The sequence below is a fragment of the Crotalus tigris genome, unplaced genomic scaffold, assembly GCF_016545835.1.
Source record: "Crotalus tigris isolate CLP2741 ecotype Arizona unplaced genomic scaffold, ASM1654583v1 scf7180000024379.1109085, whole genome shotgun sequence".
In the NCBI taxonomy this organism is placed as follows: Eukaryota; Metazoa; Chordata; class Lepidosauria; order Squamata; family Viperidae; genus Crotalus; species Crotalus tigris.
Genome location: NW_024100549.1, coordinates 599,032 through 623,479, shown reverse-complemented (window position 1 = coordinate 623,479; position 24,448 = coordinate 599,032). Strand labels below are relative to the sequence as shown.

Genomic DNA, 24,448 nt, shown 5'->3' with positions numbered 1-24,448 from the left:
TTCTCACCACATCTAGCCATTACATTTAAATAAGTTCTCCAAAGATCTCTGCTGTCCAATTATTCTAATTATCATCTGGGTGATGGGCATAGTACATTTCCTTGCTCTGTGTTTTGCAAAAAGAAATGCAGACTGGAATTTTATACCATCCTAGTTCTAAAAAATATTTGATATGGGAAAGATCGATGAAAATCTACAGTGGAACTGGGAGAGCAAAATTGTGCTTTCTGCTCCAAGCCTAAAAATTAGGGTGAGGTTTTTTTTATATTTATCATCCCATTTTTAATGGGTTCAACCAGCAGTCATCTTTGGCCTCTGAGAACAATTACTGGAATTACAGTAAAAAAAGTACCTGTATCTTAACTCATATGGTCTTTATCAGGATGATGGATTATTTTATTAAGCTAATAGAAATTGGCTGTTCAGATGGCCTCTCCTATTTACTCTTCCTTTCCACTTTCATTCCCCTTCCCAACCTGATCATTTCCCAACTTTTTTAGTCTCTTAAACCTCTTGCTTACTGTTATCTGAATGGTTTCTACCTGTCCCCTCCTCTGTCCCACAATGACATTCAATTCTCTCCTTCTTCTCTAGATCTCATTCAGGATTTAATGTGATTTGCCAGAATTAAATTTTGATCTAATGCCAAATGGCTGCCTAGCTTTAGGCCATTGTTTTAGTTAATGTACATGCTTTGACCTTCAGTAAACAAAAAAGAGTATAAATTGCCTTGGTGATGCCATGTCTGAAATACATCTAATATGTTTTAGATTAATGTTTCTGTAGCTGCCATGAGTTGCTATTGCCCAGCTGATTAATATGCACTGTAAAATATGCAGGAATATATTCCACAGTGGGCCAATTACAATTCAGAATTAACACTCTTTGTTTAAGAGTGTTAAAAATCACACTTGATCTTCAGCAACTTCACATGTGAGAACAAAGTATGATGGTGAGAGGAGAAGGCAGATCTTTCTTCTTGCTAGTACTGTTCCTCCGTATAGTGTTCTCATGATATTTTATATTTTCATTGAAAAGCTCCAAGTCTCCATAGCTATTGCTCCATCCTAGGAAGAATCTGTGTTTGATAGGGAAATGACAGTGCCTTTAAGATACTGTGTCCTGAACATTGTTGATCAATATTTCAGTCATAATATTTGGATGTTTTCCTGAGCACATACTATACTATATTCTCCCCAGAGTGCATAGCATTCTCAATGGTCAGAGAAAAGAGCCAGTTTGGTGTAGGAGACTGTAAGTTATAGTCCTGCTTTGGGCACAAAGCCAGCTGGGTAACTTTGAACCAATCACTCACTCTCAACCCTAGGAAAAAGACAATGACAAGCCCATTTCTGAAAATCTTGCCAAGAAAATTTCAGGGACTAATCCAGTTACTCATCAGGAGTCCAGGCTGACTCGAAAACATACACAAAAATGGTGAGAGAAAAACTTGTTACCAGAATTAGTCTCTGTTTTCAAAAAAGCCAAGATATATAGATATATCTGTGTGCATGCATGCTTTTCCGATATAGCTATCACAGATCATTTATTGAGATCTACCGTAAATAGGTAATTTTTGCAGATAAGGCTGGCAATAAGAACTTTTTTTATGTGTACTGCTTTGCTACTACTAATACCCGCTCAGCTATTCAAATTGTTGCTTCATATTCCATTGCAGAAAGGTTCCATGGATTGTTCTTTTCTTTAAGTCTCACTTCAAAATCTAGTGAAGTACCAGTGAAGGAGAATATTTGTAGTTCAGGACTGAAATGAAGAGTCCTTGGTGTTCTCTGAGCTTGCTTGTTTTTTTTTGCAGACATTTCATTACCCTAACTAGGTAACATCATCAGTGCTAGTAAGGAGTGCTGTTTGTTGTCAGTTTATATTCTGGTGTCTTGCCTGTCTGGGTGGGTGGGGGCAGTCTTAGGGATTCTTTGGTTGGCTATTTACTAATGGCTCTTTGGCAGTTTCTTGATTGGGGTATCGCTTACTTGATTGTTGGTCTGAAGGTGATGATGTTACCTAGTTAAGGTAATGAAGCATCTGCAAGAAAACAAGCAGGCTCAGAGAGCACCAAGGACCCCTCATTGTAAGTGAAGTCTTTGACTATTCCCTTAGACCACTCAATGGAATTTCTGGGCTGACTTGCTTAGTCTGCATCCATTAAAGGAAAACTGTATTGCAGTTTTTTCTAAATTTCATATACATTTTTCCTGTTCTTTTCTTGCTAATATCAGAATTCTGGCTCTTGGTTTTGGAGGGGGGGCAGCTGCCTCTAGCTTTTGTTTAAGTGCTTATTTCAGAACCACACATGTAGAGCTCAAGCTAACTACTTTATTATTGTGATAACCCAGGGCACAGCAGAGAGGCAATACAGTCAGCTGGCAATTCAAACTGCCCTTTAATTACTTCAAATTTTCCCCAAATGCTCCCACGTTTCTGGCAAGCCCCAGAACAAAGTAAGACACACACACCTTCAGCACACCTCTGGCTGTGTAGTTTCACATACAGTCTAATTAGGAGAGGAATTTACTCAAGGCCATGGAGATAAGAAAGAATGACACATACATCATAAACCTAACAAGTCTATGTGAATACACACTTGCCTGAACAGTTTCAGAAGGGAAGCCAAAATACAGTCCGAGATCTATAAAGTAATATCAGCTAATCCAATGGTCAGAGTTTCCGGGTTTCCAAGCAGAAGTCACAGAACAGGAGATCAGCAACAACACACATAAAACTCCAAGGAATCAGCGTTTGCTCTCGACAAACGCCTCTCCCCACAGTGTCTCCTTAAATTGCATTTTCCAGGTGTGCCTTGTGGAGAAGGGCGGGATGCTCTCTTCCCGAGTAGTTGAGCCTGCTTGCACTGTTCCCTCCTTCTCTCCACTCTCCGTGTTCTAGGATCAGGTGGGGGTGGCCCTTGCTCATCGCCTGAACTCTTTCTCTCCTGTTCAGCCTGTCCCACTCCTGAAGGGCCCTGGCCTGCCTCGGCCTGCTCTTCCCCACATTCCTCTGAAGCAGTGGTTCTCAACCTGTGGGTCGGGACCCCATTTGGGGTCGAACGACCATTTCACGGGGGTCACCAAACAATGCAGTCCGCCATTTTTCCCCCCTTTTCCTTAGCTGTGCTACTCCCTTTTATTCTATAGGCTTTTCAAAAGCCAATAGGAATTGTCCAGGCTGTCTCTGCCCTGCTGAGCCCACCAAAAGTCCCATTCTGCAAATAGTGCTGCACCAGTTGAGTAGTCCTCGACTTACGACTGGTTGAGTAGTCCTCGACTTACGACCGGTTGGGAGTCGCGGCATTAAAAAGGTTGAGAAGCACTGCTCTGAAGCCACAGACACTTCTCCCTCGACCTCCATAGGATCCTGTTCCAGCTCATTTTCCTCCGCAGATTCAGGCTCCTACGGAAGCATGACAATTATGTTCTATCTATAATACAGGAATCTTCTTGTTCTGGAAACCCACTTTTGGAACGTTAGATAAGACTCCAAGGAACTGGGGGTCGGGGGTTGGTCCTAGCCTTTTTGCTGGTTGCGCCATGACTCCAGGCTAGCTCCACGCTTGACCCTTCTCTCTGTCAGACTGGATAGTTCCCAACACTTACATAAATATCAGATTGGTTTTGCTCAGATTTGTATTAGATTCAGAGATGAAGTTTTTTCACTTGTGGATTTGCTGTTAACAAGTTGAACTACCAATACCTGTATTGTTATCCACACATTTTGCTGTGGCTTTGGGAATAGCACACTTAGTAAGAGCAAGGGCTGCAGTTTTCTTGGCAAGTACAAGTACTGTTTAGCCTGATCTGGAGAATTAGATATGCAAGCAATGGATTCCATAGCATCTGTATGCTCCCGCTGTGATATAGCCATCAAATATTTAGTGTGAAGAATTATATACTAAAAGATCTGTTGCATATTGAAGAAGGAGTTCTCTCAGCATCTCATATTCCAGGTGGAATTGAAGGGATGTGAAATTTGAGTCTTTTTGTTCGTTTCAAAATTTAAAAACAATGGCGTATGTCCACCAGTATCTCGGATCAACACCCATGGAGTTATCTTTTTTATATCCCTGGAATTAACACGGCAAGAAAGTACTCCCTGAAGTCCAGTGATTCTGTAAAGTCATCCAGAGAATTTGATGGTTAAGCAAGAATATGGAATATGTTGTGTTTCATCAGTGCATTAGCAAAGGTTCTAAAAGGTCATGAACTGAGACTTAGATATAACTATCCACTCTTTAAAAAAGCTATCCTGAGCAAAGAGATGCATAAAATACTATCTCACAGGCATTCAGATGTTTGCACTGTAATCCAGATCTAGTAGCTTTTGATTTGCCTGATATGAAACATGGTATTGAAATGTAATCAGAATTATTAGTTGCACATTCTGAAGTCAATAGTTACCCAGGTATGTCCTGAGAAATTAAGAGTTCCTTAAGCCCAAACACTCCCTATCATAGAAGAATTTTCTATAGTCTATACATTTCCATGTGAATCATTGCTCTGATCATTTTGTCTAGGCTGAATTGTTCAGTTGCCAATAACACAGAGGAGGCTGCTTGTTGTATCTTAGTGTGGTTCCTGGTCTGGCCTTCTGAGTGTCAAATATGAATGGCTATTTATTCATTCATATTTTTCCTAATTTTTAATCAAAAATCTCCCAGAATATGGGAAATGAATTCTAGTTGGACTATTTGTCCGGTCCAGTATTGTTTATTTTAACAGGCAATGGCTCCCCAGGATATCATGCTAAAGAAGGGGCTTCTGTCTTGCTACCTAAGCCGTTTCACCAAGGGAACCTATGACTGCATTTAGAGCTTATGCCTTAGAACAGAGCTGTGTACTCTTTCCTGAAGTTTAAAAAATTATGTCTTAAAATTTATGTTACTTTCCGTGACTTTTAATTCTTATTGAGGGTGGTAAAGCTTGTATTTCTTTATCTGGCCTTTCACCAATCTCTTCACATGCTTCGGTAAGTTGATAGGACAAAATCCTGTGATTGAAAGCATTTTCCAAAAGGCAAATGATGGGAGAGTCCATAGTGTTTGGATGTGGTTGGCAGAAATCTGAAACCATTTTGGCCGAGTCAGATAACAGTATAGTTGGATTAACTGCAAGTTTGTATAATCCTCCCAACATTCTGTAAGCCTGAGATGAAGTATTGGAAAAGAGCTGCCAACAACCGAAAGCCCACAATTGCTCCTTCAATACTTCTTAATTTCAGTTCCAAATACTTAGTCGGTTGTGGAGAAGGGTTGAGATTTGTTTAGCATCTAAAATGAATGTTGTGCATTTTTTTAAACTGCATGTTAAGTATTCCTTGGATAATTTCGTGGCAAAGGTAGGTTTTCTAATGAAGAACCTTCCTGGAAGCACCACATTACTGGCCACAGCTCTAGCACAACTACCTGTAATACAGTACAGGTAATTCTCAGTTTTCAAGCATAATTGGGACCAGGAACTCCCTCACTAACCAATACTGTCATAAAATGAAAAATCACATGACTGCACCAACTTGTAACAGTAATTCCAGCAGCTTGGGCAATTCTAGTTATAATAAGCAAATCATGTACAATTGTTGTTGAACATTACATGATCGCGATTTGAGCTTCCTGCTGGCTTCCCCATTTGCTTGTGTGATAATCATTAGAGAAGGTCATAAATGTCAATCACATGATTGCAGGACACTGAAGCCATCCTAAATGCTCATTGGTTGCCAAGCATTCGAATAATCACATGACCATAGGAACACTGTGACGGCCACAACTTTGAGGACTGGACAGAAGCCTCTTTGTTTAGTGCCATCGTAACTTTGAAAAGTCAGTGATGAGAGATCTCTAAGTGAGGACTTTTGGTAAGATCGTATTTTTCCTATCCTGCTAACTAAGATTTAAGTCATGATTTGACATCAGCAGCCACCCATTGTGGCTGCCTTCTTCCATTCCCTTGTTGAAGAGCAAAAAAAAAAAAGATTACCGGTATATGTTTATATAAATAGATATTTTAATCACACCTTATGAAGAAAATTTTAAAGTCACCTATCCTTGCTGGAGACAGTTTACTCTCTTTGTGAGAGGATTTCTAATGCTTACTTTCTTGATATTTGGAAAAAATTGCAATATCAGAATTAATCATAGAAATAACAGACAAACTGTTAAAGACAGCAGTCCTGCTGCATTTCAGTATAGAAATTGTTATCTGTGTGCTTAGAGCAGCCAAACTTAATATTTGTGCATTGTTTTATAGCTATCAGTAATTTGGGTAGTTCTGGCTTGATTGAAACCTATTTATAACCAATGACCTCACTTTTCTTTTTCTTTTTCAGGCAAAGTACATTTCTCAATGCATTGATGAGATCAAACAAGAATTGAAGCAGGATAATATTGCTGTGAAAGCAAATGCTGTTTGCAAACTCACCTATGTGAGTATTTTCTTCATTGATTGGAAAATGTCCTAAGACAGAACATTGAATGATCCAGAGTTGTTCATTGATATATTAATAGCGTTTTATGTCTTGGAAATCTGGTAAAAGATGTGATCGCTTTGTGGTTAAGCTATTGCAGTGCATTCTATATGTGTCTGCCTTTGAAAAGCCTTTGGAAGCTACACTGGTATACAGCACATATCAGTACAAGCAGTGATGGATGAGTAGCCCGTGTTCTGTGTGCTGCCCTGGTTACTAATTGACTTCCTGGTACAATTCAAAGTTAAGATTGTTATCTTTGCTACTTTAATTGGCATAGGGCCTATTTATTTAAGCAACTGCCTATCTATTATGATTTCTGCCCATCCTGTAAGATCTGGTAGAGTTGGCTTTCTCTGGGTCCTGTCAATTAAGATTTTTTTAGACTTGCTAGGTTAAAGCTAATCAGCTATATAAGTGACTAAGTTTGCTCAACTCCCTTGTGTTTAATCATTTCTCCTTCAGTCATTTTAAAAATACAGTTTGGCAGAAACTTTTGAAAGATCTCTAAGGCAAAAATGTTACGTGGCCATATAGTTTGATTTGTAATAGTTTGTTTTAATCTGGATTGCCTATGGGGTTATATGTTTTAATGGTCTTTATTATTTTTAATTTATATTTATAAGAAGCTCTGCTATAGAAGTGGGCAGCTATAATAAATTTCAAGTAATAATAATACGGAGTCCCCTTAACTTAGAAGCTTGTGTTTTATATTGATTGTGTTCTTCTTTATGTTTTGGCATGGCTTTTGGTTATAAATATAAAGACATATATGTCATATGATATCCTTCGCGGTAGGCATCATTATGCAAAACCCAGGAAAGAGTAAGAAGAGTAAGAAATATAGCAAAAGAAACTAATGGAATGAGGAATGAATAAAAGGAAATCACCAGCACCATGCACACACACATACACACACACACACACACACACACTTCCATTGTTGCAAACCATCCTTGCTTCCACCACATTTGTATACTTCTTCATATATTGCCTTTTACAAGTAGTTTGTGAATTAGGATGACAATTGGAGCCAGAATTTCCATCACTAAATAATGCAGTTGAAAAGTGTGACATCACGTGACCACATCGCTTAGCAATGGTAATCCTTGCATTCCTAGTTGCTGTCATTAAGCAAGGATTTTAGATTGTTAAACAAGCTCCTACTTGCAACTTTCTACGTACAAGATAATTTCATTATCAAAATCAGCAGAAGCTTACTCTAATATATACAAATTTCTCCTTTTGTCAAAAAATATTATTGTAGCAAACTACTTTTCTACTAGTATTTACATGACTTAAAATTAATATGTTATTCCACCTGATAAAGCAGTGGTCCTCAGCCTTTGTGGTTTGGCCACCTGGCTGTGGAGGGATAGGGGAACCAGGCCATGTGAGTGGTGGAGTGCCACGCATGCACATACAGCTTGTCTTGCGCAAGTTGAGCTATGTGTGCAGTCACACAGGCCCTCTGCTTGTGCAAGCCAAGTTGCACACACAGCCCAGTTACGAATAGGCCACGGCCCAATAATGGGCTGTGGCCCAGGAGTTGGAGACCCCTGTACTAAGGTACACAAACTCACCTTTTTATTCTAGATTTTCTTTTCTATGTGTATAAAAATAGCCAGCCCTGTATTTCCTTTCTAGTTTTCATATCCATATGTTCTGTTACTTGTGAATTCCTAATTTCATATGCACCACAACAATGTAGATTATGCAAATTCATTCTTTTTTGACATACATTTTCATCCTTTCATTCATAATTAAATTCACACCTTCACTTTATGTATTGTAAATACATATGTATTAATAGATAATAAACAATACATGTATTAATCACTCTATAAGCTCAGACTGTTTCCCAACCATGTAACACTTTTATTATTTATTTATTAATTAATTGATGTTTTTACAATTTATTCCTTTTTTATTACAAGTTAGAATTCTTCATATGCTATAGTTGTCAGCTAATGAGCTCTTAAACATTGACCATCATCCCAGCTCAGCTAACTTTAAAGACATTATTGAACAGTTTGAGTCCATCTTGGTCAGTATGCCAGAAGGACAACCCAAGCACAGCTTTATTCAGGATATGTTTACATTGCTCTGTGCAAACGTAAGTATCTGATGTAAAGGCTATCTTGCAACCAGAATATGTGGCCCATAACTCAACAATTAGAAAATATTCCTATATAGACAGGTTAAAATATTCAGGCAATTATTTTATGCATTAAAATATATCTGAACTTTGATTTGTCCCTTGTTTTGAGATTAATACCTTGTTTCTCCTCCCACATCTCATCCCTTTAATAGTTGCAGATGCTGGGGTATGATATCAGTTGGGCAGCATTCAACATCATTGAAGTCATGAGTGCATCCAAGTTCACTTTTAAAGTAAGTGGTCTATATGAAAGTTGGAGTATTAGAAACCATCAATAATTGTTGTTACTCAGGACTTTAAATTCTGTGCAGAATGACCTTTGCTTGTCGAAGCTGGGACCATAACAGTTTGTATCTCTTTTTTTAAAAAATCCAAATGTAAAAGCGGGCTAAGTTCTACACAGTAAAAGGTATTATACAATCTTGTTTTGTGTCAACAAAATAATATTTACTTTATAAAATTCTAATATTGCTAGTCAGTAAGATGTGTCAGAAGCTATGCAGGGCATTGAACCCTCATCATTGCTAGATGCCTTTTTAATTTTGTAATTTTGATTTAGCCCATATATTTAAATATACTTTTACAGTTAGGTCTAAAAAGCTAAACTATACATCCAGAACCATTTCTGTATTTCTCCCTTGTCGTTTTATATGTATTAAATTGTGGTTTATTGACAGTCCCAACTGTTGCCCTAATGCAACTCTTTTGTACCAACTACAGTCTATTTTTTACTAGACTCCTTGTTTCTCAGATGATGGCCACAACTTAGATAGTGATTACTTTTTATTCATTTTGCAGAGGATTGGATATTTGGCTGCCTCTCAGTGCTTTCATGAAGGGACAGATGTTATAATGCTGACAACTAACCAGATCCGAAAGGTAAATTCCCCAAAAGAGGCTTGCATCACCTGCATTACACTTATGCCGGGCTGTACTCATCAAAACACTTTAAAAGTAGACATAATAAAGTCAGAGCTTTATTTGACTCTATTTTCAATGTGATAGGGTTGAAAACAATTCCACGTTCTTTCAAAAAAGGCTCTTTGTCTGCACCAAGGCAATGACAGTAGAAATGAGGAACCCTATAGTTGAAAAGCCCAATCTTCATTGCCTCTAACTTCTTCTCAGAAACCAGAGCACCAAGAAGGGTCTCCAGAGATGACATCAGTAAGCACACAGGTTCATCTGAGTGAACAGTCATTAAGAAGAGTTTCTGGATATTTAAAATGATGAACAGTTAAGGGAATTAAGTATGTCTAGCCTAACAAAGAAAAGCCTTAGGGGTGACATAATAGCTGTCTTCCAGGACATGAGTGGTTCCACAAAGGGGGGGTTGACTCCCAAACACCTGAGAGTAGGACAAGAAGCAATGGGTGGAATTTCATCAAAGAAAAATCCAGCCTGGAACTAAGGAGAAGTTTCGTAATAGTGAGAATAATCAGTGAAACATCACTGAAGACTTTCAAGAAAAGATTGAACAACTATTTGTCCCAGATGGTATAAAGTCTCCTGCCTTGGGCAGGTGGTTGGACTAGAAGCTTCCAAAATTCCTTCCACTCTGATGATTTTATTCTACTCTATTCTTATTCTAATAATTCTAATAATTTTAATTCTAATAATTCTACTTATTTCTATTCTGTTCTAAAAGCCAAAAAGAGTTTTTATAGATGATACATTATGTTTTGAAGAGTGGACCCTTTAGTAATTGACATTTTCAAAAGTGTATGTGATTGACAGCGAATTTTGAATGTGAATATTAAATCTGTAGCATACTTCCAAAAATTTTTTAAAAATCTATTTTTTTTCTCATGTCCCCTCTCTTTCTCCCACCTTTCTACCTTACTGTTCTAGGACTTGAGTAGCCCCAATCAGTATGATACTGGAGTTGCGCTAACGGGTTTGTCCTGTTTTGTGACTCCCGATCTTGCTAGAGATTTGGCAAACGACATCATGACTCTGGTGAGTAGCTGGAGAGTGGCGGTCCACACTACCTGCATTGTTAACTCTGAGTAAAGCTCTTCCTCCAAATGAGGAAGAAATATTTTCAAAGCAAGTGAATATCAAGAGCAGCTGACTATAGGAGCAGTGGAGATGCATTTTGTGGTTCAGTCACATGCAGTGAAATGTTGCAGAAAACAATGGTTGCATATATAAAATAAAAATAGTCTTTTAAAGATGCCCTAAATTGAATTTGACTCCTAGTGACTATAACAACAGGTTTGTAGAGTTTCTTGGCAACAGTATAGGCCAGGGGTAGGCAACCCAAAACACTCAAAGAGCCACTTGGACCCGTTTCCCACCAAAAACAAAACACTGGGAGCCGCAAAACCCTTTTGATATCTAAAATGAAGATAACACTGCATATATCCTTTTTTACCTTTATTATAGGTGTGTGTGTGTGTGTGTGTGTATGTGTATGTGTATACACACACACACACACACACACACACACACACACATATACACATTAAAAATAAAAGTAAAAATATGACTCTTGGGAATATCCACACTATTAAAACAATGATCACCAAGAGAATGCTTTAAGAGAATAAAATTACATACACACACAGGTAAAAAAAGGATATATGCAGTGTTATCTTCATTTTAGATGTCAAAAGGGTCTCCCTCCCTCTCTATCTGCCCTTGGTCTGCCACTCCTCTTCCCCCACTCTCTCTCCCTCTCTCTCTCTTTCTCTCTCTTTCTTTCTCCCCCCCCCCTCCCTCCTATCTGCTGCTCACCTGGCAAGCTTCAAGCTGTTGTCCAACAACCTCCGGGTAGGCAACCTCATCTCTTTTATGACTCATGGACTTCAACTCCCAGAATTCCTGAGTCAGCCTAGCTGGGCTAGCTAGCTCTCTCCTGCCCTTCCTGCTTCCTGCTTCCTTCAGAGACGCAGCAAAGGGAGGAGCTCCGCCCAGAAAGCTTTTCAGCTCCTCGGAGAACATTGTAAGTGCACTCTCTTTTACACATACACACACACACACACACACACACACACACAAAACACACAGAGAGAGAGAGAGAGAGAGAGAGAAGCAGGGAAGTGCAATTGCCTCTCTCTATCTCTGTCTCTCTCTGCAAATGCAGAGGAGGCTGGGAGCCACAGGGGAAGGCTCAAAGAGCCGCATGCGGCTCCGGAGCCGCAGGTTGCCGACCTGTGGTATAGGCATTATTGCTATTCCTTTGGGGAATTTTTTAGTCTTTCCAGTACAGACCATAGCCCTAGAATTTTCTGTTTTTCTCCTGTCCAAGTATTAACCGGGTCCAAACCTATTGAGTGTTTTGAGACTGACGGGATAAGAAAATAGATTTCTGGTGCTTAATCCTCCCATTCTTTGATCATCTAAATTTTAAACTTGTAGAGCACAGGTTCCTAAACTTTATGCAGTCACATCTCCCTTTAGTGTACTCTTAATGTACACACCTCCTCTAAAAATCTAGCCATCAAAATGAACGCAAATTAACAATAAAAACAATACAATGGAACTTTTATTTTTAATAAAGACATAAAAACATTTTTTAAAAGGTCCTTCATATCTTTCTTGGCTTCTGTCTACATTTCCCCCCCAGGGAGGAACACCCCACAATTTGGGAAACCCTGACGTAAATAAATATGGTACAATAAAGTCGAAAAATGGGAAATTTTCAAGATTTCATAGGATTAATTCAATTGCTAATGGGATTCCAGTCTAGTTTCACATGACACAAATTGATTTTTTTTCAAGGCAACCAAACTTTATTCAAATGTTATTTGAAGAATAATTAACATCCATTAATTTAACATACTTGTATTTAAATCTTATCTTTTTAGTTATAAACAGGAATTCCTAATGTATTAACTTTTTATTCAGATGTCTTTCTTAGCAGAAATATTACATTTGGATTCTTTAAAATTATCAGTGTATTTATATATACTTAGGGTAGCAAATTGTTAGTCCCTAAGCTAGAGCAAATTATTTGTTGTCACTAGTTCTTTTGACAGATAGCATAGTGTTCTTTTCCTTTCATTCTGCCCCCCAAAAGCCACCTTCTAAAGGCCTGTTTGCTAAAACCCATGGCCAGACACTTGTGCATGTACAGTATACAGTATGTGCATTGAATTAGATTCCAAGGCTTAATATGCTGCAAATCTAATTAGGAAGCTGTTCCTCCCAGGCTGTGAAACCTCAAAGATTATTAAAAGCTGTGAAAATCCCCAGATTTTAGATGTAATAAACTTCTCAATGCAAGCTATCTAGCTGATAACAAATAACATCATGACCAACAGTGTGGCTTGAAATCACATTAAAATGGATGCCTTCCTTCTTGCCACAGCAAAGAAACTCCTGAACTTCAGTGCGAGGAGTGTTTTCTAAAGCATTAAATGAAGGAGTCTTGGGTTAATTGCTGCGAAAATATGTGTCAAAAGCTTTTTCTCTCTGCAGATGTCTCACACAAAGCCTTACATCAGGAAGAAGGCAGTGTTAATCATGTATAAAGTGTTTTTGAAATATCCCGAATCCCTTCGGCCTGCATTCCCCCGCCTGAAGGAAAAACTGGAAGACCCAGATCCTGGTTAGTGATCCAGAAGATTCTAAGCTGTTTGGGACTCTTGACCTGGGAAGAAGGTGTACATTTAAATAAATCTGGATAAGGTCTTTTGCCGTAATAGAGATGTTACTTGTATTCCATATTTTTCTACTGAGGATGCTATAACATTGTAGGACCAAAATAGCTTTGCGCGCCATTTATTTATGCATATGTGCAGGGTGATTGTGAAGTGCAAAAGAAAATGTAGGACAGATTAACTCACCAAGCTCTCAAAGCTTTATCTTGCTTCCCCAAAATAATTTATTAGGACCATTGCTGCAGCTAAATTAAATAGGCCAATTAGCACAGCTGTTACATACCACAGCAGCTTTGTACCTTATGCCTCCATTTCCCTCATTAAACCTCTGTGAAATAACTAAATGTGCCTTGACAGGTAGAAAATTTTGATGTGGGGATATGCATACGTGTTTTTTTAATTAAATTTAGAACGTGAGAAGACAATAGATACGCGTTTTCTCTCAGATCACTATTTGCTGCTCTTTTAAAACAGTCTATTATTGAACTGGGGAGGGGAATGTTCTATTTTCTACACCAAGGACCCCTAATGTTCTACTTTTCTGCCTTCTAGTTTAATACTATCCACCCCATGCTTTTTTCTAGGAAGAATCTCAGGGTTACCAACTCCTGGTTACCATCTTCCCCATTTTACACTCTGTCCTTATAGCATGAGGGCTAGCTCACCTTTTCCCCAATTTAGTGCTCTGAAGCTTTAGGGCATGCTGGCTGTTATAGTTCAGGGCTTCTGGAAGACTCAAGTTAGAGGAGGGTTGGGATATACAGTTGTATCTAAATGCAGGACTTTGGCATGGATTCTACTGGTAGCCATGAAGCTCTTATTGACTGTGAGCAAGCTACTCAGCCTTCACATTTCTATTAGGGTGAAGAACTTAAATGCTTTGCCAGTTTAAACAGTAGCATAGTGGAAAAGAGATGGCTTTCAAGTCTGAACTATATCTTGTGAGCATGTCTGTATTTCAAAATACTGTACAGTTAGAAATCTTCTTTCATGTGACATTGGAACATTCTTGTGGGGCCAGAATCGGATAGACTTCTTTTATCTCCAAATACTTCTAAGTTGTTTTACATGGATTATCTTGCACATTAATTAAGAAAAAAGTGTTGCCGTAATTGCTGTGCATGAGCCCCACAGCCCCTCTTACTGAGATATTCCACCCTCTTTTTTTTTTCTCCAGGTGTCCAATCAGCTGCTGTGAATGTTATATGTGAGCTAGCCAGACGCAATCCAAAGAATTATCTTTCTCTTGCTCCACTCTTTTTTAAGCTGATGACATCATCCACCAACAACTGGGTCCTTATTAAAATTATAAAATTGGCAAGTATTAGCAAGTCCTGGTAGCTGGTGTCTCTTATCAGTATATGTGGTGTGAAAAACACAATCCTGTCACTTCAGAGGTGTGGCAGCTAATACAGACGGGGGTGGGGGAAGCAGCAGACTGTAAAACTGGCTTTGGAGGGGAATTGTTGATTTTTAGGCAAGAACTAGTAGAAATCTGATAGGCTGGTAGAAATGTGAGATTGCAAAGCAAGAATGAGCAGAAAAGATTTCTGCTTGCTGGTGATTCCATTATTGGTTGTTTTTAATTTCTCATCTTTATTTCCAAAAGCATCATCGTTACAAAAAAAGACAAAATTATGAATTAAACAGATTGAGTTTGCATAGTCAGTAATACATGGACTTGAGCCTGTTGATCATATACAGGTAGTCCTTGACTTATGACCATAATGGAGCTTACCCATCATGGTTAAGAAGGGGTTGGTCATGACATTTTCTGTGACATTTGTTAAACAAACCCATCGTTTGCTGTGAGCACAGTTTTGTCAAAAAAAAAGTAAGTGCTGGTTTTCAGCAGAACTGTTATAAACTGTCATGTGACTGCAGGATGCTGCAAATGGCCATAAATGCAGCCATGTTGCCAAGCACCCAAATTTTAGTCATATGACCATGGAAGAGGTGACCATCGTGAATCTGGATCATAAGTAGCCCCAAGATAAAGTCTGTCATAACTCTGAATTGTCACTAAGCAACTGGTTGTAAATCAAGCACTACATCATAATAATAACAACAATAACAACAACAATAATAATAAAGTTGGAAGGGACCTTGGAGGTCATCTAGTCCAACCCCCTGCTCAGGCAGGAAACCCTATACCATTTTGGACAAATGGCTGTCCAGTCTCTTCTTAAAAATTTCCAGTGTTGGAGCATTTGCCGCTTCTGGAGGCAGGTTGTTCCACTGGTTAATTGTTCTCACTGTCAGGAAATTTCTCCTTAATTCCAGGTTGCATCTCTCCTTGAGTAGTTTCCATCTGTTGCTTCTTGTCCTGCCTTCAGACGCTTTGGAGAATAGCTTGACTCCCTCTTCTTTATGGCAGTCCCTGAGATATTGGAACACTGCTATCCTGTCCCCCCTCGTCCTTCTCTTCATTAAACTAGACATACCCAATTCCAGCAGCTGTTCCTTATATGCTTTAGCCTCCAGTCCCCTAATCATCTTTGTTGCTCTTCTCTTTATGGTGTTCACAGTACCAGAGTCTAGGCAGGTACCTTAGCTACTGGGGAGAGCAGAGTTGTGGCTGGCAGCTGCTGTCTGGTGTCTTGGATAGAAAGAGCTTCCCCAACACCTGTATGATTGCTGAAACAAGGAAAAGAACTTGTGTTTTGATATGAAACATAGACTCTTTTCTACCTTAAAAATATGACTGTGAATTCACATAGAATTCATTTTATTTGATTTATTGTCAAATTTTATCCCATCTCTCTCTCTTTATGCCAAGATTTAAAATTTAAATCTTATAGCAATAACAGTGCAAAATAAAAAATAACAGTAAAAATATTAATATAGTTAAAATTAGCCCTTAAAATAAGCAGAATAATAATTTAATAAAGACAGAATTTTTATCATTGCCCTAAATACTGAAATTGAATGTGCTCCCATTCCATAGCACATAAGCTACTACATAGGATAAAATCTTTTCCTGCATATTTGATACCATACTTCTGAGGGACTGGTCAAGACTTCTCCTGCTAAGTAATTTCAAAATGGGAGGGGTGAAGCTACCAATAACCCCTAGAACAGTGGTTCTCAACCTGTGGGTCGGGACCCCATTTGGGGTTGAACGACCATTTCACGGGGGTCGCCAAACAACGCAGTCCGCCATTTTTTTCCCCTTTTCCTTAGCTGTGCTACTCCCTTTTATTCTATTGGCTTTTGAAAGCCAATAGAATAGACTCTCTTGAATAGAGTCTAATTCTATTGGCTTTCAAAAGCCAATAGGAATTGTCCAGGCTGTCTCTGCCCTGCTGAGCCCACCAAAAGTCCCATTCTGCAAACGGTGCTGCACCAGTTGAGTAGTCCTCGACTTACGACCGGTTGAATAGTCCTCGACTTACGACCGGTTGGGGGTCGCGGCATTAAAAAGGTTGAGAACCATTGCCCTAGAAAGTTTAGACATAAGACTAGCCTATAATTCGAAAGCTCTTCTGGGTCAAGGAAGGGCTTTTTCAACAATGGTCTTAGTGTGCAAGTGGCAGATTCCACTTTCAAGGATCAAAGATCCCTGCCCTGAACTGTGGAGTCAATCACAAGGTGGCTGCTTTAATTAGCCAGCAAAGATACGGCTGGGGAGCAAGCAAGTGGTGATCCTTACAGGATGGTCAAATCCTATAGCCTGCTATTTATTCTGGAGCTGTATATATTTTAAAAATTATTAGGATGAAGTAGGAATATAAAGTCAGTGCCTCTTTAAAACAGTTGTATCTTTTATTAGGCTACCATGGAATTCTGAAAAAAAAAAATACAGCTGCTTTAGCAAGAGACATGCTCCCACACGTTTGGAAGCATATCTTTCAAATAGGTTTTGAAGCACATTCAGCCCAAATCTACTTTGACTGACAGTAGCTTTTCATGGGCCTCTTATAGCTTAGTACACAAGATTGCTGTGGCTGCATATGCTAGGGCAGTGGTGGCGAACCTATGGCACACGTGCCAGAGGTGGCACTAGGAGCCCTCTCTGTGGACATGCACACCGTCACCCCAGCCCTGCCTCCCCCCCCCCCCACGGCTCCCTCCTCACCAGCAGCCTTTCTGGAGGAAAGTCGCCTCTGGGCATGGCCCACATGGAGCAGCGCAGCCAAAGACATAGCTGGGCAGCAGGAACAAGACTCCGCCCTCGCGCCCCATAGCATGCAGGATCTGAGCGGAGGGCATGGCTGCCATGGCGCTGCAGGGCTGCCTGGGCAATATGCTGCGGTGGGCCATGGAGGCGGTGCATGGCCCTGCAGGCAAGGGGCAGGTGGGGGCGGAGCAGGCAGGGCAGGAGGCAGAGCAGGGGTGGGGGGTGGTTTTGGGCACTTGGTTTCTAAAAGGTTTGCCATGACTGTGCTAGGGCTTTATGCCCCCAGGACAAATATTTTTGCCTTTGAGATGTAGCCTTTTCACTATTTTTTTCTCATAGTCTTAAAATCTCCTTTAAGCTTCTGCTGCTCTTCTAGTTGCTGATAAGGGAGGAAATCTAGCTTTCGTTTTATAGTTTTGTGAATTTCAGTAAATGCCCTAAAAAAATTGGTTTGCTATAAACTCCGATAAGTAATAGCTCTCTCCCTTACAAGACTCCTTGCTACGCTATCTTTATAAAAGTTTGTCACTTTACTAGATTGTAGGTGGCATGCAGTAATAGAAATATAAAAAATAATAAATATGATGGGTGTGACTGTATCATGGATGGAGGACTTTTTAGACAAAGCTTTTGTAAGACCACACCTGGAATACTGCATTCTGTTCTGGTCACCACAATATAAAAAAGATATTGAGACTCTGGAAAGAGTGCAGAGAAGAGCAACAAAAAATATTAGGGAGCTGGAGGTTAGAACATACAAAGAACGGTTACTGGAATTGGGTATGTCTAGTCTAATGAAAAGAAGGACTAGGGAGTGACATGATAGCACTGTTCCAATATTTGAGGGCCTCCTACAAAGATAAGGGAGTCAAATTATTTTCCCAAGCACCAAAAGACAAGACAAGAAACAATGGTTGGAAACTGACCAAGGAGAGAAGCAACCTAGAACTAAGGAGAAAAGAAATTTCCTAATGTTGAAGCAATAAACCAGTGGAATAGCTTGCCTCCAGAAGTTGTGGGCGCTCCATCACTGGAGGCTTTAAAAAAGAGACTGGGCAATCATTTGTCTGAATTATTATAGAGTGTCCTGCTCAAGCAGAGGATTGGATCACAAGATCTCTGAGGTCCCTTCCAGCTCTGTTATTCTATGTTCTATACCTATGTGTGTCCCCTGGGAGAATGAAGCAGACAAGTTTTAAATGATAGATGTTGACCTTCATGCTGGCAGTGTGAATGTTCTGGAGTCATATCTTTGGTGATTATAGAATAGCAAAAATGAAGATGTCTGCAACTCTATACTTTCTGCAGTGTGTGTAAGAAAGGATAGGATTAAGAAGTCTGAGGTATCTAATTTCTAAAAACGGCTGAAGGAGGTGCAGATGATTAAGGCAAAAATACTTTTTTTTCTTTTTTTCTTTTTAGAAAAAATGGTCTTTAACTTTAGAAAGCTGTAGTATAGATCAGGGGTGTCAAACTGCCGGCCTATAGGCCGGTTTCATCATACCGAAGCTGCGCCCACATGACATGGCGGGTTTGATACCCGTGGTATAGATAATATTTTCCCTTTTGATCTCTATATTAGAATAGAACAGAGCTGGAAGGGACCTTGGAGGTTTTCTAGTCCAGCCCCCTGCTTAAGCAGGAGAACCTATACCATTTCAGACAAGTGACTCTCCAGTCTCTTCTTAAAAACTTCCAGTGATGGAGCGCCCACAATTTCTGAAGACAAGCTGTTCCACTGGTTAATTGTCCTCACTGTTAGGAAGTTTCTCCTTAATTCCAGGCTGCTTCTCTCTTTGGTTATCTAATACAATGTAACAGGATAGTAAACCCAAGACTAAAATTCTCATAAAATTTGCTATATAGTTTATAATAATGGCTTTGAAAGGGTGCTAGGCATTTGGGGGTGAATAATAAAACAATTATTTGTTTATTAATCATTAATAGCCAGATGGAACTTCTGTATTTGAACATAAGTATCTCTCTGATTATCAGTTGCTATTGAGCCATTGTTGGATGGGTTTTTGCTTATATGTCCTTGTTGTGGGCTTCTCAGAGATATCTTTCTGACAATAGTGGAAAGATAATGGATTGACTGGCCTTTCTTATAATCTAGCAGAATTCTGGAATCCTCCTTTATTTTCTGCAATCACTATTTAAGGTCAAAGCCTGGTTTTTAAATCCAACCTATTTTTGTTAGCCTGCTAATTATCTCCCCGGTCTCCACAGAGTAGAGGTACGCTGATCAGATCAAGGATCTGTGTAATCCAGCCTTGCCTTTCTACACTATGCAACCAGATACTAGTGGGAAGCCAACAGACAAGAAATAACTATAATATAACCCTTCTCTTTCTGAGCTAATGCATAGAGAGGAATCCTGCTACTGTTGATGGAAATAATGTAATTATTGTGACAGATAATACTGGATAGTTTTACCCATCCTGCTAAACCCTGATTGGTTGGTTTACATCATTCGTTGAAAGTTCCCACACATTATTTATGCTAAACAATTCATAGGCTTGCCTATCACCCTGAGCTAAAACCAAGCAAATCATTTTATGGTTAAGATTAGGCTGAGCACTGTGCCAATTCATTTGTCGACATGTCGACAGTTAGAATTTCCCTAATCCTGTAGTTTTCTGAAGCAGTTCAGTTCTTATCTATTGCTGTGTGTCTAATCACTTTTACAGAATTAGCAAATATGCTGAGGCAAGTACCAAGTAATTTCCTTTCTTTTTCCATTAGTTTGGTGCTCTCACTCCTTTGGAACCCAGGCTAGGAAAGAAATTGATAGAGCCCTTGACCAATCTAATACACAGGTAAGTCAGCTAATGCTTCTAGATTTTTTAACTTGATGGTTGGGGGAGATGGCTCTGATCAGCTCTGTATATTTTAATGTCAATATTAAGTAATTCAGTAAAACTATTTGTGCTTCTGGGTAAGGTTAGTCATTGGTGTCTGTGTATTGACATTGGTTTGGTTGACTTTTTCATTTGCCACCATTGTGTAATTTTTAAACATGATTCCCCCAGACAGCACCAAAAAAGCATGGTGTTTTATCCCTTCGAAGGCAGTACAGATAGTCTTCAATTTATGACTGTAATTGAGCCTGGAATTATGGTTGTAAGTTGTGGCTGTTGTTAAGTGTGACTGTGTAATTTTACATCCTTTTTTGCAACAGTCATTAAGTGTGTTCCGCAATGGGCATTTTTTTGCTGAAAACCAGAAGTAAATGCTGAAAATCAGCAAAAGAAAGTGCAGAAGATTGTGGTAATGTGACCGTGGGATACTCCAAATGATCGTAAATGTGAGCTGGGCCACATGCCCAAAATGGGATCATGTAACTGCAAAGGGGATGAAGGCAGCCATCAGAACTACCTGTAGACTAGATGGAAGAAAGAAATGTAAATTTAATCCTGTTTTCTTTCACAAAGTCAACTTTCTAAAGTGGATAGAATTCATGGCAATTTTATCAATATTTTAAAAAGTAGTCTGCTTCCAAGAAATGAAGCAAAATGGACAGTACATATACTCTTGACCAGGGGTCCCCCACCTGTGGGCCATGGCCCACTACCGGTCCGTGGCCTATTCGCAACAGGGCTGTGTGAGTGGCTGGCTGATGTGCACAAGCATTGCAAGGGCTTGGGGCTCACTCACGTGAGCTTTGTGGGGGCTCGGGGCCCCACTCATCTAAAAAAGAGTGGGATCGGAGCTGTTTGGATCCCCGGGATGGGGAGGGATTGGTGATCCAAAGAGCAGATGGTACAGCCAAGAAGGCCTGTCTCCTGGGACTCATCAAATGGTCTTAATAGATTTGACTCAAAGCATGCAAACTCTGTCAGATCTTACAAGTGGGCAGACATAATAGAACAAAGATGAAGCCTCAAATAAGCTTTATACAGGTAGTCCTTGACTTACAACACTTCATTTAGTGACCTTTCGGAGTTACAACAGCACTGAAAAAAGTAGCTTATGACCATTTTTTACACTTACAACCTCTGTTGCATCCCCATGATCATATGATCAAAATTCAGATGCTTGGCAGTTGATTCATACTTATGACCGTTGCTGGGTCCCAAGGTCATGTGATCCCCTTTTGCAACTTTTTGACAAGCAAAATTAATGGGGAAGCCAGATTCCCTTAGCAACTACGTTATTAACTTATCAACTGGAGTAATTCACTTAACAACTGTGGCAAGAAAAGTCAAAAAATGAGGCAAAACTCACTTAACAAATGTCTCAACAACAGAAATTTGGGGCTCAATTGTGGTTGTAAGTTGAGGACTACCTGTAGTCAACAACTAACACCCTGAATTGCACCTGAGAGCCTATTGATAACCAGTGCAACGGGTGTAATGGAGAGTAATATCATGGCATGCCCTTGACTGCTGGTGGAGTCATATTTTGAAGTAGCTGAAGCTTCTGAGTGGTTTTCAAGGGCAGCTCACTAGATTTTACAGTAATTTAGACAAGAGATGACTAAATCATGGATGACTGTGAATAAGATTCTCTGATGCAATAATGAGTATATTTGAGTACACAGAGTGGATTTGTTTAAATTTGTTGATTGGGGTTTTAAGAATGAAAATGAAAAATGAAATGAAAAAATGAAAAATGTAGCCTACCTTTTGTTTTTTAAAATTCATATTTTATTTGAAACCAGGTTGTTAAAAAGTGCAAAACTCAAAGGCCTTTTTTTCTTTCCATGTTTTACACACCTTAGTTTTAAAATGTAGAAACAATACATACAGTCATTTTTCTGATCTTTTTCTGGGGCTAACTGTATCTCATAATGTAGTAACTTAAAGTGTCTTTTTTCTTCAGCACTTCGGCCATGTCACTCCTTTACGAGTGTGTGAACACAGTAATAGCAGGTAAGGGAAATGTCATTGAGGGACATTACATTTTCTAAATAATAAAAAAGAAAAGCTGATACTTTTATAAATATTCCTTTTGAGAGTTAACTTTTTCCAGAAAAGTAGCCTGGAAATTAAACATGTGTATCCTTAACTCTCTTTCACAGTGTTAATCTCTCTTTCCTCGGGAATGCCCAACCACAGTGCAAGCATCCAGGTAACAGGCTTTTACGTTTGCTGTCTGTTTCTTATTTTGTGTTGGCTTTGATGTTGTGTCTTAATTATACACCTAGAGTGGATGCATATTCTAGAGAGGACATGTTACAATCTGTGCAGGTGGCTAGATGGTTCCTGTTTTACATTTGAGTATCCCCAAAACACATCAAAGAATTCAGGAGCAGATGGTCCAGCTTAGCAATGTAATTTCAGCAATATGTGGGACATAGGGATGTCATCACAATTCCCATGTATACAGTGACAACATACTCTTGAAGGATCGTTAGGAAGATTCTCCATGTATATGTCTGCTGTCTAATTGTAAACAAAGTCAGTAGGAGCCGAAATAGGAACGCTGTCCCATGTCAAGGTTAGACATATGTTCACAGCAGAGTAGGCCATTAAAAATAATTGACTACGATAGTTGAATAAAATTTTATATTCAGTGTATACCAGCAGTATCCCAAGTACACGTTTGCTTGGGTCAAGGAGGGAGGCAGGAAGGCATGCAGATGCTTTTATGCTTCACTGATGGTTCTCAGGATTTTCTACTGTATGGAATTCAGAGGTTATAGCACATAATCGTTTGGAGGTGATCATACATATGTCATTGGATCATTCTGGCAACTGGCTGTTCAATGATAGCATTACTTTGTTTATTATTAGAGCTAATACCAGTTTGCCAAGGCAAACTCAGAACCCAATCCATGTGTGCCGTAAACTAATTTCACATGTCCCTTAGTTTAATTTTAAATCCAGCCCATCCAATAAGAACTGACAAGAGAACCTGTCCCATCATTTAAACAATGTCATCTGACAAAACCAAGGAGACTACCCTTCTCTGACACTGTGCCTGCCCTGTGGAACAGCCTCTTCCTTCCCCCCCCCCCCCATTGATGGCTACCCTGTCTGCTTTTCATAAAACTCTTAAGGCCTGACTCGTCCCCCAGGTTGTTATATCCATCTTGAATTTTTTGCATTAGTATAGACTGTATGTGTTGCCTTGTATGAAATTTGTCTTATTGCTGTTTTACAATGGCTTTAATTTTAACATTAAGCTTTGGTTTTTATTTGTATGAAATCCTTAGTCCTATTTGATTGAGATGGATAGATGGATGGACAGATATTAAAAAAAATAACCTCCCCTGCATTAGATCCATTCAGATCATTGACAGGAAATATATTTCTTTTCTGTGCTGCTTTAGAGGACGTGCATTAGAAGGAAAATGAAAATGACTGAGACTAAGTGATAGAAAGAATGCTGAGGGTGTTAGAATGAAAGACTGTTCCATCCACTTTTATTATTACTTATTTTTATTATTTTAGATTTTTTTTATCCCGCCTTTATTATTTTTATAAACAAGTCAAGGCAATGAGCATATCTAATATTCCTTTCTCCTCCTATTTTCCCCACAACAACAACTCTGTGACGTGTGTTGGGCTGAAAGAGGGACTGACCCAAAGTCACCCAGTTGGCTTTCATGCTTAAGGTGGACTAAAACTTGCAATCTCCTGGTTTCTAGCCTGGTGCCTTAATCATTAGACCAAACTGATTCCTATTATTATGGCCATATCGACTTCTTTTTGTAGCCCTATCGTGCAGCTCCCCTAAGGAAACTGAGCCCTCAGTAGAACTGGGCTGCCTACCCATGTTGAGATTAGAGCAGGTCCTCCTGTGTCCTTACTGCTCCACCAGGAGTTGTTATAAAATGGTCTTCCACTATTAGCAAAAAATTACTGATGTTTATTAAAGAATAGAAATGCTTAAGAAGTAGAGGGAGGAAAATCCTTGGCTTTGCAGAAGAGGTTAATAATATATGTTGTCTCTGCAGCTCTGTGTGCAGAAGCTGAGGATACTGATAGAAGACTCAGACCAAAACTGTAAGTATACTGCCATCTAGGAAGGTAGTAGTAATTGAGGTCAAGAAACTACTGCATTGTATTCTAAAATTGAAATAGCTAAAATAAAAAAAAAAACACATATTCATTTTGCTTCTGGTGATGCTCTTTCTCTCCC

General features: G+C 39.3%; 1 protein-coding gene across 2 annotated transcripts in view; it reads left to right on the top strand.

The window, feature by feature from the left end:
- Positions 1 to 24,448, top strand: part of AP3D1 (adaptor related protein complex 3 subunit delta 1) — a 57,463-nt gene that overhangs the window by 7,958 nt on the left and 25,057 nt on the right. For both annotated transcript variants that reach the window (XM_039328466.1, XM_039328464.1), the window contains exons 2-11: positions 6,334 to 6,429; positions 8,785 to 8,865; positions 9,431 to 9,511; positions 10,484 to 10,591; positions 13,058 to 13,187; positions 14,417 to 14,556; positions 20,105 to 20,178; positions 22,184 to 22,233; positions 22,383 to 22,432; positions 24,264 to 24,312. In XM_039328466.1, the coding sequence (XP_039184400.1) occupies positions 6,334 to 6,429; positions 8,785 to 8,865; positions 9,431 to 9,511; positions 10,484 to 10,591; positions 13,058 to 13,187; positions 14,417 to 14,556; positions 20,105 to 20,178; positions 22,184 to 22,233; positions 22,383 to 22,432; positions 24,264 to 24,312 (859 nt within the window). The remainder of the gene's footprint in view (positions 1 to 6,333; positions 6,430 to 8,784; positions 8,866 to 9,430; positions 9,512 to 10,483; positions 10,592 to 13,057; positions 13,188 to 14,416; positions 14,557 to 20,104; positions 20,179 to 22,183; positions 22,234 to 22,382; positions 22,433 to 24,263; positions 24,313 to 24,448) is intronic.